This window comes from Mastacembelus armatus, chromosome 6 (genome assembly GCF_900324485.2).
Source record: "Mastacembelus armatus chromosome 6, fMasArm1.2, whole genome shotgun sequence".
In the NCBI taxonomy this organism is placed as follows: domain Eukaryota; kingdom Metazoa; phylum Chordata; class Actinopteri; order Synbranchiformes; family Mastacembelidae; genus Mastacembelus; species Mastacembelus armatus.
Genome location: NC_046638.1, coordinates 1602187 through 1615368, shown reverse-complemented (window position 1 = coordinate 1615368; position 13182 = coordinate 1602187). Strand labels below are relative to the sequence as shown.

The following is a 13182-nucleotide window of genomic DNA, read 5'->3' as shown; positions in this document are numbered from 1 at the left end:
CGTGTTAGTTTGCGACTGCAGCAATGAAGCTTCCTGAATAAAATATTTTAGTGGTTGTTTTCTGGATCACGCTGGTTCAGTTTCCACACCATTTAACATCAGCATAGAAAGAGCCACTTGCTGATTCTGATCTGAAGGACACGTTCTCTGCAGAGGGAATATTAGCTGTCTGACTTTGTTGTTTGTTGTTTCGTGTTTGCTTCATTATGCAGAATAATTAGATGTTCTACTGTCGGACCAGCTGCAGGTTTGGTGCGAGTCTGGACCATGGCCTTAAAATATTTTTGAAGTACATTGCTGTGAAAAACTATTTGCCCCATTCCTGCTTTTTTTTTTTTAGTTTTTTAGCATCTTTGTCACGTTGAAACGATTCACATTTTAATATGACACAAAGATAAGATGCCTAAATGCAAAATGCAGTTTTTTAAATGATGCATGGCCCTGTGTGGAAAAAGTAATTGCCCCCACATGCTAAATCATGAATGGACTGTGATTAACCACATTTCTTTGGGAAAAGCAGAGTTAAATTTCACGTCCCACACCCAGGCCTGATTACTGCCACTAAAACAGAACCTGACTGATAAAAACTAAATCCTTCCCCAGGATCGGCTGGTCTCCCAGAGTGACTCCAAGAGCCACAATGACGACCCGTCCAGGATCATATGAAAGTGAGTCCAGACTTAAATCGATTGAGATGCTGTGGCGTGACCTTCATCAGGTTGTTCATGCTGGAAAACCCTCTAATGTGGCTGAAATAAAGTAATAAATAACAGAACATTGGGCCTAAATTCCTCCACACTGATGTGAAAGGCTCATTGCCAGTTATTGCAAATGCTTGTTTGCAGTTGTTGCTGCACAGCCAGTTATTAGGGTTAGGGGGCAATTAGTCTTTCACACAGGGCCACACAGATTTGGACACTTTCTCCCCCTGATAAATGGAACCATCATTTAAAAAACTGCATTTTGTATTTGCTCAGGTTGTCTTCGTGTAATATTAAAATGTGTTTGATGGTCTGAAAAAGCAGGAATGGGGCAAATAGTTTTTCACAACGTTGTGTATCAGTCGTCATCCATCTTTTTAATGATATATATGAGACTAGAGCTCCATTTGTTTTGTTCGCCTGTCACGTGTGAACATGCAGCTCACGTCTTTTCCTGGTGTCTTTAATTTCATTTCTGCAGAACCAGAAGTTTGTCTGATCCAATAGTCAGACTGCGACTCTGACCTCTGCTGATACACTGGGCATAGATTTGGGTCACTGAGAAATAAATTAATAACAGAATTGTGAGAAAATGTTGTGGTGATATCGGTTCATGAATACGCTTTTCATTTATTTTCACAACTAGAAGAAGAAAGAACAGAAACACCTCGAGGCTCGTTCTGGGTAACGCTGTATTAACCTTGTGTTACTACCTATAAGTGTTTTGCTATGGAAACACACACGTTTAATTGAAGAGTCCAAACTTTAATCCACCACCAAACAGAAACACTGAGCTGCTGATCGTCTGCGTTCTTTAACCCTAACCCACCACAGGTCAAAGTTCAGGTCACCTCCATGTGAACAGCTCGGGTCTGGGGCTGAAGCTGAACTGGTCCAAAGCAAAGCAGGGAAAGTGTCAGAGATGCAGTGATGTTGACGTCTGCCTCCGCCCTCACAGCTCTCAGCGGACACATTTCTTCATGTGTGTTGTTGTTGTTGTCGTCTAACAGTTGGATGTGGATTCGGCGTCTCTGACGTGTTGACGCGATGCAGAGACTTTGATTAACAGCTTCATCCGAGGGCTGGTTGTCATAGAAATGCTCTGTGAGGTGGAACTAGAAAGGCTGCCAACAAAGACCGCATAATAGAAGTCATGGTAACAAAGCCTGTGTGTGTGTGTGTGTGTGTGTGTGTGTGTGTGTGTGTGTGTGTGTGTGTGTGTGTGTGTGTGTGTGTGTGTGTGTGTGTGTGTGTGTGTGTGTGTGTGTGTGTGTGTGTTAATTTTAGCACATGCAGTCAAACTGGGGGTGTGTCAGTAATTGTCTCTGATGTCCTTGTTCAGGGGACGATGACTGATCAACAGACGCTCTAATGAATTTTAGATCAATTAAATGCTCGATCATTAATTTCTTCTGTGTGATTTTAACAGTTGGCACCTGAACTTTGAAGTTTTCAGTTGAAGTTTCTATCTTGGACTGTAGTGAGCACTGGGTTTGGTTCAGAGCAGGGATTTAACTTCATCTATGAAATGTCTCAAACATTTTACTCCTGAAAAGTCTGTTTCAAAACCAAACAACTGTTTCCAACGTAAAACTGTGACGTATATAGGTTGTCTTTTTTAAACATAAACACAATATTTAATATAAAATTAAAGCCACAAATTGTATTTTAGTTTTTTATGTGATAGAAATATTCAGAATTTATTTTATTGGTGCCTCAGTCGTCAGAATATTACAGCTGTTTTACATGTTTAAACAGTTTTATCTGTTAAATAAACAAATATTTAGGCAGCATGGTGGGTTAGTGGTTAGCACTGTTGCCTCACATCAAGAAGGTTCCTGGTCTGAAACCCATCAGGGGCCTTTCTGTGTGGAGTCTGCATGTTCTCCCTGTGCTTGTGTGGGTTTTCTCCAGGTACTCTGGTTTCCTCCCACAGTCCAAAAACATGTATGTCAGGTTGATTGGTGACTCTAAATTGCCCATAGGAGTGAGTGTGAGTGTGTGAGGTTGTTTGTCTCTATGTGGCCCTGTGATGGACTGGGGACCTGTCCAGGGTGGACCCCTGCCTTTCACCCAGAGAGAGCTGGGATAGGCTCCAGCAGATCCCTGGGACCCTGGTTAGGACTAAGGGGGTACAGATGATGGATGGATGTAATCCAGGATGATATATTTCCTTCTTGATCCTACAGATTTATCATATTTTTGCTTGCAACATGTTGGATTTGTGTTGATGGCTGTTGCTGTTATTTCATAATCAGGATTATTTGTGAAAGTGAAACTTGCTGTGCAGACAGAGACTGATGGACAGACAGAGACTGATGGACAGACAGAGACTGATGGACAGACAGAGACTGATGGACAGACAGAGACTGATGGACAGACAGAGCTCTGTGATGTCACTACAGTTGATTTGACTCCTATTAACCAGAGACTTGACCAAAGTCACAGCCTGTAGATGTTTTTCTCACCACAGCAACGTAATCACATTTCTCACTGCACAAACACATAAAGTCAAACTGCCTCTGGGTCACACTTTCATCATCATCATCATCATCATCGTCATCAGGGGTCTAGAGACTAGCTTCATTCATTCAGCCTTTATTAACAATAAGAACATTTTCCAACACGCTGAGGCACATTTCAGACAAACAAACAACAAAAGACAGGAAGGCTGAGGGAAATAAATAAATATTAGATATTTGCATTGTATGTAAACACAACGGTTCACGGTTTGTTTTGCAGACTTTTTAAGGACTGAGACCCTGTTTTATGTTGGCACAGCTTCTGAAAGTTTAAAAAAGGAAAAGTAAAAAAAATTCACAAAACAAAATGATAGAAATATCGTTAGACGGAAACCGAACGTGTTAAAAAGATTATGAACCAGTCTTATTTTTATATTATTTATTATTAAAGCATAAACATGCTCTGACCTTCCCACTGTAGGTATCAGTTACCAGTTACCTTTATCCACCAGATTCCATGTTTTTTTTATTGCAAACAGCCTGAAGGCAGACGTTTGAGACTTGCAGGGTGTTTTCTCCTTTTAGAGAAACTACAAACAGAAACATAAAGGAGGCTGCGGTGGATACGTGTCTGTGTGAGTCGATTTAGCAGCCGGGTGAAGGACCAGACAAGGTCGGCTTCTCTTTTCTTTGAGCTGAGGCTGTGTTGGCGGGAAAGAGCTGCAGCCACAGATCTGATGAGTCCAGGATCCGGAGTCTGAGAGGAGTGAAGAGGCTTTCAGGGCCTCATGTAAACAACCCAGAAATAACCGTCTGTAACTGTGGCATTTGTTTCATTTTGTGCTGCAGACTTGTCTGTTCAGTGATTTTGTGCAGGACTGTGACCAAAGGCAGTTTGGATCAGTGCAAATGAGACTCTGGCGGCTGATTTTGAACTGAAACAGGCTCAAATTAAACGGCTTATCTTTTCTGTCTGTTATCAGCTCAGAAAGCTCCTCTGGCTTCAGGCCGTTTCCATCGGAGCCGTTTTATCTGCGACTGTCGTTTTAAACGCCTTCGCTCATCGCAGATTTGCGCGATGAAGCTGTTTTCTGCACAGTAAGCAAACCTTCTTTCACTTTTCACACATTTCGTCTCCTCTCTGAGTCTCGCTGACGACCTGCCGGCTGCTCTCGCACAGACTCGGCTCGCTTTAGAGGATGGTGAAACCCGTGGATGGATCATGGGCCCATGAGTACAGACGTGTGGAAGGCCTCTCATTCACAGATTGAGGAACCACTGACCTGTAGTCAGTTTGTGTTGAACTGTGTGTGTTTTTTAGAGGTAATATGGTAACTGTGACTCATTTTGCTTCACTTCATGGTCATTTTAAAATCATTTTTGGTTGTTTTGTGTCTCTTTTGGTTGTTTTACTGTCTTCAGGGTTATTTTCTGTGACTTTTCAGAGAGTTGGTGTCTCTTTTTAACAGTTTGTGCAGATTTGCATCACATTTTCCTTGTTTTGTGGTTTTCATAGTCAGATTGTTGTCATTTGATCGACTTCCCAGGGGAAAGGTGAACGGTCCGTTCAGAGGTCTCTGGTCTAAGTGGCCCCTGACTCCATGTGATGATAAAAGAGTATTAACACCAACAGGCATAAAAGGTTGTGTCCATCCTAATTGGCTCATTACTGTTACCACTTCAGCTGCTGATTGGTTTATCGATACACAACTGAATGTCCTGCTCTGTTAAACAATGTGATTGGTTTATTGATCCCGATCGTTTCCTTTTGTTCCCCAGCTGGACAATGTGGATGAGCAGGCAGCTCAGATCCGCAGAGAGCTCGACGGCAGGTTACAGCTGGCCGAGAAGATCGCCAGGGTGAGACACACACACACACACACACACACACACACACACAGTTATTACTTGTGATTAAGAGCTTCATGTTGACGTGAAGGAAACTGTTCAGTAACTGAGCCTGTGTCTTGCAGGAGAAGAGACACCCAAAGTTTGCGTCCCCTGACATGGAAGCTCTGTATGTGGAGGAGCTGCGCTCGTCCGTCAACCTGCTGATGGCGAACCTGGAGAGTCTGCCGGTGTCCAAAGGAGGCCCGGACTTCAAACAGAAGCTCAAGCGCTCCTCGGTGAACAACTCCTTCCTGGACTTGGGAGACGAGGCAGACATCCTGTCCAAGTCTGACGTGGTGCTGTCCTTCACTCTGGAGGTCTGTGTGTCGTTTTATGGTCGTGAAGTTTGTTTGGTCCTCACACCTTCAGAGGACTGTCCTGATTTTAGGGCTCAAGGTCAAGGTTCGAGTTGGGGTCTAGGAACATGATCACAATACTAGTAGAAGTATTTCTATACAGTAGCACAATATTACAGTAGTACAATAGTTCTTGTATGTGTGATTTTCTGCAGGTCATTACATTTTGTAGATAATGTTTTTGTAAAGTAAAACAAACATTTTCCCCAGTGATAATAATTCTTTCCTCCTTTACTGGAAAAATTACCAAAATAAAAGCCCCAGAAACAGCTCAAGGATCTGCTGGTAGTTAGTGTTGTGGAGCAGCTAGAGAGCTCGCCCTGCTCTTGTTCCAGCTCTTATAAAATGTGTGTAATTTCTCTGTGTGTCTGAAGTTAAAAGCAGAAACAAGCAAACATGCAAATGAAAACTCTTCAGCAAATGTGATGTAAATGTTGGATCCTCCAGCAGCCCAGCACCCTGTGGCTGAAATCTAATATTGTTGGGATAGACAGGACTGTTGCACATGAGGGGACCTGAACCTTTAAAGAATGGAAATGTTAAGCAGCCCAGTGTCTTAGTTTAGTTTTTGTGTCTGTTCACTCAGAGCAGAGTATGAGTCCAACCTTCTGCTGCTGGTTTCAGATTGTGATTGTGGAGGTTCAGGGACTGAGGTCTGTAGCCCCAAACCGGATTGTTTACTGCACCATGGAGGTGGAGGGAGGAGAGAAGCTGCAGACGGACCAAGCTGAGGCTTCCAGACCACAGTGAGTCCTTCTGTCCTCTGCTCAGAGTCTTTGTTGGTCCTCAAAGAGATAAAAATGTGCAGATTTCTAGTATTTGTCATGTCGCCCTGGGCCACGACTGGCTCCAGACTAGTTGTCATGTGACTCGTTAAAGGAAAAACCAAAAAATGACCTTTTTTTACCTTTAATTTAAATTTCATTGATTCTTTCCTGAAGGGATAAACAACCTGTTGATGTTTTATGATCTTTATTTTTGTGCAACGTCATTTAATGTGTAACATCAACACACCTGGGGCTGCAGATGTTATAATTATGTTAAATAATGTGTTTTTCTTGATAAAATAAATTAAGTGCAGTGTGTCACGTTGGTGCAGAGTCTCCCGTAGGTGTTTGATGGGTAAAGGCCATGATTTACATCATTACCTTTCAGTAATCTGCACTGAAGCATCTGCGTTCATTTATCTTCCATTTAGTTGTTACGGTTTTTCCTTTAATTCACCTCTGGCTGAGAATTTAAGGAGAACACATGGGAAACCTTCTCCTGCAGCCTCTTATTGTGAAGCTGCACAGTGAAGGTCAAACATCCAAGTGAAATAACAAAAAACTGAACTCATGCTTGAGCGCAGGGCACTTGAAAGGAGAAAGCAGCATTGTTGAGGCTCTGAGGGATTTTTTCTTTCAGCTGTCTGACCTAAAAAATGAATCGATGTGTGGAAAAGGTTACTGACCGTACGTCTAAGTTAGAAAAGTTTCCTCATTCAAATCAATAAATATCTGATGATGACAGGAATAAGTAAACATGCTCAGTAATCTGACCAAGTGTTTGCCTTCAGCTTTCAGTATTCAACACTTTTGGCTCTACACATCTGGATTAAATAGACAGAAATAACCAAAGTTAGTGAGTTTTTTACCTGCAGTCAGTCTGACAACAGGTGTTTGGGCTGTGAGGAGACGCTGGAGACACAGACGTGAGGAGAACGTGCAGACTCCACGCTCAAACTGAAGTTTTAAGGTTCAGATAATAAGGTCTCAGTTTCTGCACAGCTATAGCTTCATGTGGTGTTTATCTGCCTGTTGTTGTTCTTCTAAAGACAAACCCTCATTTTATTTTCATTGTGCAGAGATAAAGGCTGCGTGTGAGTGTGACGGAGCTGTAGTCTGTGCTGATACCGAGGAGACGCCAGCGGTGATCAGAGCTCAATTACTCGGTTCAGTTCTGTGCTTTTAGCTGGCTAAGCCTTGAAGCCTAATCAGATTTATCGTCCGAGGCTGTGAAGATGAAATGAACACACAGGCCTCTGTGGAAAGCTTTAACGCAGTTACCTGAAGCTGAACCACAGCAGACGCACACAGCTGTGAAATGCACTCGGCGCTCTGCGGACTGTAGATAACTCCACGTTTAGTGTAAGAGAGGAAGAGCTGAGCCACGTTCGGCGAGGAGATAAGGCAGCGATGTTACAGTGACGGAGTCGGTCTCATAAACAGAAAGACACACGTCGGTTTGTGTTGGAGCTTTATGATCATCTTCTCCTCTGTACGGTGGCCCTTTTAGGACATCTCTGACTCAGTGTCAGCAGATACAGTCTTCTTACAGTCCTATTATCATGCTAACGTGTTTGTGGAGATTCTGGATGGTTTGAGAGAGGAGTAAGAGAAGCCAGGCTGCACTTTGGTTGCACACACAGGTTGCACAAACCAACTCAGGACTGTGGGTCTAAGGACTCTGACTTGGACTAAGGGTGGAGTGAAACCAACCTGAAAGATAAATTGGAGGTTCCAGACCAGCTGGACTGATGACTTGCAGCATTTTCTCAGACTGATGAAGCCCCTTGGATGAGTAGTTAAAGCTAGAAGTCCAGTTGCCCCGACTCGACCTCTAACATGTTCAACATGCTCAAACCAAAACGTGTGTCAATGGGGAACGTCTCTGTTGGGAATTCAGCTCCATTAAAACCCGGCGAGCACAGAAAGCAGCAGGTTCTGTTCTCTTTGTTTTTCCTCTGTCTCTGTCGCTAAACACATACAACAAGATCTAATTAAGACAAAGTCAGTAACAAATGAAATGGAGCATAATGAAACTTTACTACAGCTGCTGTGTCTAGTAATGAGGCTGATTCACTTCATCCAGATTAAACCTCCCAGTCCAGAGATCAGGGCAGAAACCTGGAGTCTCTCTGCACTTTAGGCCCCTCCACAGTCTATTCATGTCAGTATGTTACAGTGCTGCCATACCAAGTCAGGATTTACAGCTGCACAGTGCTCAGGTTTAGCATTTCACATAAGGCGATAAGAATAAATGGGGGAATATTGCTGTTGCTGCTGCGAGTCCCTGGTGGATGATTCTGTCCTCTCTCCGTAGGAGTCTGAGATTTAGCGTGAAGCTATCAGTGTTTCTAACAGGGCTCCACACTAAACCAGCATTCAGGTTCAAAAACTGTTGTGCGGCCATGACGTTACCCAGAGATCATAAAAATAGATTTGTGTTAGTAATCAAGTTGACTGTGCAGTGAAAGAGAAATATAACATCCTAACAGAGATCAGCCCCATCACACTTTGGAAACAAATCAAAAATCAACAATTTACCTGAATCTCCTGCAGGAAAACGACCAAATACCCAGTTGAGCTTATTGGTTCTCATCCAGAACCTTTGATTTATAGCTGTGTTATTTTTTTCTTTGCTGTGATGTCACAACCTGCTAGCGAGTGAGCGCCGCTCGGCTCAAAGTTGGCAGCGGTTGTCGGTCGCTGGATGCAGGGCGGACAGCGGGGGGCCGTGCAGTAATGAGGCTGCCCTTTCACATCCTCCAGCTGTTGGTGCTGGGTTTTCGTTTCCCTGTTCTTTCCTGCAGGCCTCTGTCTGCTTGAGTCAACCAAACAGAGCCAATTAGGGCAGCTCAGTGTCACCTGGTGACCTCGCCGGTCAGCCTGGATCCTGAGGTGTAACGTGCTGTAACCTTCACTGTAATTAGCCCGTGCTGCAGTGAACTGTAATCACACAGACGACATGATTAGCTGCGAGTCCTGCAGCTCTTTAATCACTCAGGGCCTTTTCAATAATAACACCCTTCATTTATAGTTCACTTGAAGAACCAAAACACGGTTCCTTCATGTTTCCTCCAGCCTTGAATTTAGCTTCCTCCACTCCTGGTGAAAATAGACAGAGGTGCAAAAGGCTTATGAATGAAATCTGTTCTGAAGTTCAGTTATTTTGCTGCTGCGTCACCTGGTGCAGGGCTTCACACACAAATCCAGGACATCTTCCAGAAAATGGTGAAGAACTCAGCTGTTGGTTAAACCACCACTACATTATTGTGTTAACCAGTTTTAATTAGAGCTAAAAAAAATGTTCTCATGCACCCTGCGTTTGTATATTGTTTTATTTTGAAAATAAAATGTCACATCCTTTTAAGTATAATCCATTTTAGCAGGTAATTTATCAGAAGGTTAGTGCCAGTTAATTGAGTTTCACCTGACAGTTAATGAGTGTAAATATTTAATAACAATAATTAGTATGTAAGAGCCAGTTAAATTAGTGCTGTAAATATAAATACTAAATAAAGATAAAACCAGAAATCCCCTCTACTGAATGCAGCCATAGGCAAAATAAAAGTTCATTTCAACTGGAGAATTGTACCATAATATTATTATGAAATAATAGTGTATTTTATTGTTGTCAAACCCAGACACTGGAGGTGTGTTTGGAGCTTTTCACTAATCAGCTTCACAGATTTCACTTTTCGCTCCGTCCTACATTTTCACCCACGCCTGCTGCTTTCAAGGTGTTTAATTCTCAAGGTGAAGTTGAGAACCAGACAAGACTCAGATGGAAAGTGGAGTAACAGCCGCGCTCGTGTTATCACTCACATTAAAGCCATTACAGCAGGTCAGGAGGTCAGAGCTCTTTGGATCAGTGTCTGTCCTCTGTCATTCGTGTCTGATGTCTCTGTGATTACCTAAAAAAATAGTGTGTGTGTGTGTGTGTGTGTGTGTGTGTGTGTGTAGCAAACACACCTTTCTGTACGATGTTGCCTTGGAAACTGGGGAAACTGAATATGGAGCTCAGCTTCGCTTCACGTCCTCCACAAGTGAAGGGGTCACTTGTCATCTGTGCACCACAAACACACACACACACACACACACACTTGCACAGTCACTTAAAATGACAGTTTTGACATAAAGGCATGTAATCACAGGAGCGTGTATAATGGCCCTGTCTCCATCATCCTCAGCTCCATTAGCGTCTGAGAGATGAACAATATGTGGTTCTTGATAACAGCTGATGGGACTGTTGGACTGTTTACAGAGACCTGGTGTAGCGTTGCTGCAGGAAACGGAGCGGCGTTCGCGGCGTCGCCTCTTGTTGAAGTTAACTTTGCAGCCCGTGAAGCCGCAGCAGTCGCCTCGTCGTGCAGGTGTAAAACACCAACAGGTTTGAAATGCACGATAGATTGATTCCTGTGCAGCGCAGCCTCACTTTGTTCATGCTCCGGTGTCAGCACCGGGGATTCACACCTGAAAGCTTTCTGACTGTCGGGCTCTTGAGGATTCAGGACGTAAAAAACTCATACCCACACAAAGCCCGACTGAAACCCACACGCTCGCCTCTCTCCCCGTGAGATTTCAAACCTGGAAAATATGGGCCGAGATTCATCCGAGCCTGACGGGTGCTGTTTGTTTTAGCTCAGCCAGCAAACACTGTTACTGATACAACAGGAAGCAGGACAGAAGCAGAGTTTCTCCTCATTTTGAGTCTGGGAGAGATTTTCCAGAACCAAATGATGGTTACAGGTGTGTTGGTTTAGACGAGCCGCAGCAAGAGTCTGTCACCTGCAGCTGTGAGGTTTAAATCCGACCTGCTGACCAAACACACGTTCATGTCCGATGACCAGTTTGTGCCGAGCAGAGCTCACAGCCTGTCTGTGTGTATTAATGAAAACACATATTGTGTTTCAGGTGGGGGACCCAGGGCGACTTCACCACGACTCACCCTCTGCCCTCGGTCAAAGTGAAGCTGTTCACAGAGAGCACCGGGGTCCTGGCTCTGGAGGACAAGGAGCTGGGCCGGGTGAGTCCAGGCACACTGTGCCACACACACACACACACACACACACACACATACGCTGACACACACTCTGGTTTCTAAATAAAGTCCAGCGACCTGTCTCCCTGACAAATGATCCCCATGGGTCCCTGTGAGCGATGGATCCCACCTGCTATCAGTTCTAACAACATCTAATGTTTCCAACTGTATTATGACTGAAATCTTTCTGATTAGAGAATCTTTGAAAGGCTCCAACAAAAATGTCGTATCAGCCACAGACCAGTTTGGTTTTGGTGCCTCCATGTTTCTGTCCCCTCCAGAAACTCGTCCCGTCACCTAATGTTCCCCCCACGTGGGTCAGACATGAGCAGAAAGAACGAGAGACAAACGATGGGATCCAGTGTTTACAATCTCTACAGACTAATTACTGGATATGAAAATAAATAAACCAGAGGAGAAAGAGAATCATAGAGGAGCTGATGAAATATTAAATCAGCGGTAACCTCCCCTGGAGAAATAAAACCACTGGTCAAGGTTAAGACCCTTTAATTACTGACAGGTTCTGATTGGCCTGGACGGGAAGAACGTCCTTCAAGACGTGGAGACGTTAACGTGAATCACACACGGCACCAGTCTGTGTCAGCAGAGTCCAGAGTGGACTGAAGACACAGCTCAGACTGTTGTAATGGAAGCCGACAGACGAAGGACACTGAAGACGAAACACAGTAAACAAAAGCAGCAGAGATGGTTGCACTTTAATGGAGCGATTTTATTCCATGAGTCTTCACGTCCAGAACCAGCCGACAACTGATTTGAGGTGAGATAAACAAGTGGATTTCCACTTCCTGTAAATTCTGTTTCTATCAGTGATGATCATCACCCAATCGGTCCTGATGCAGCTACAGCAGATCTGATCACCCACCAGTCTCCTGTGTTTGCGTTTGCACGGCGCTCACTGAGAACACAGATCGGTGGTGAATCTGGATTGAACTTAAAATGAAAATGAAGTGGGACTATGGGGATTTATGATCCTTCTGATGAACCTCAGGGTTTGTTTACACACAGTTAGAAAACATGCAGACAAAAGTCCTGACAACTCAAAAAAAGAAAAGTTATGACTTCCTTTTATGAGCCTTACTAACCGGTCCCCCTGCCCCCAGGTGGTGCTGAACCCAACCACAAACGGGCCGAAGCAGGCCGAGTTCCACCGGATGGTCGTGCCCAAGAGCAGTCAGGACACGGAGCTGAAGATCAAGCTGGCGGTCCGCATGGACAAACCCCCCAACATGAAGCACAGCGGGTGAGTCGAGCTGCTTCTCGGTCTTTAGACACAAACAGGAAACGTGCAGAGACAAGACGAGGATTTCACATTAATGAGCGGTTTCTGAAATATATATAATAATATGACATTTTATTCAAAGCTCTGCACAGCTTTAATAGACAGTGTGTTTGATGCATGTGCAGGCTGTTGGCGCCACCTGCTGGTTAAATGAAGTCATAGATTTTATAGATCTAACATCAGCTCAATTAAAAATCTTCCAAAGTCATTTTAAAGGACACGTCTTGTGCAATATGTACATGAGAGGAGCTCATGGTCCCTGAAGCTTGGCTCATCTCCACTGAGAGTGATATTGGACAGACTGCACACATGTTCTGAGTTCTGAGTTCTACAAACACAGTCCAGAGTTCAGACTCTGTCCCACTGAGCTAAATGAGTCTCTAAAGTGGATTTAAGACCTCGGCCCATGTTGAGCTGTGGAGGGAAACCTTTGGTGGATGTTTTGTTGTAGGTCTGTTAACTTGTCTGTGTGTGGGGTGGAGGTCAACACCGACGGGCCGAGGGGAGGAATAAGGACAGTGTCAGAACCATCAGAGCTGTTTTGGACTTTGGACTCTTACACTTTAATAGGGAACATAAAAACACCTACAAGGTGTTTCTTTACATTTCTCCAATCATCTGCTTTAGTTTCTGATGTTCCAGCTGTGCCAGAACTAAATACATAAAGT

At 43.9% G+C, this 13182-nt stretch overlaps 1 protein-coding gene across 3 annotated transcripts in view; it reads left to right on the top strand.

The window, feature by feature from the left end:
- The window catches only part of cadps2 (Ca++-dependent secretion activator 2), a 125181-nt gene that overhangs the window by 47165 nt on the left and 64834 nt on the right, over window positions 1–13182 (top strand). For all 3 annotated transcript variants that reach the window (XM_026312359.1, XM_026312357.1, XM_026312358.1), the window contains exons 4-8: window positions 4943–5023; window positions 5137–5370; window positions 6034–6155; window positions 11088–11199; window positions 12336–12475. In XM_026312359.1, the coding sequence (XP_026168144.1) occupies window positions 4943–5023; window positions 5137–5370; window positions 6034–6155; window positions 11088–11199; window positions 12336–12475 (689 nt within the window). The remainder of the gene's footprint in view (window positions 1–4942; window positions 5024–5136; window positions 5371–6033; window positions 6156–11087; window positions 11200–12335; window positions 12476–13182) is intronic.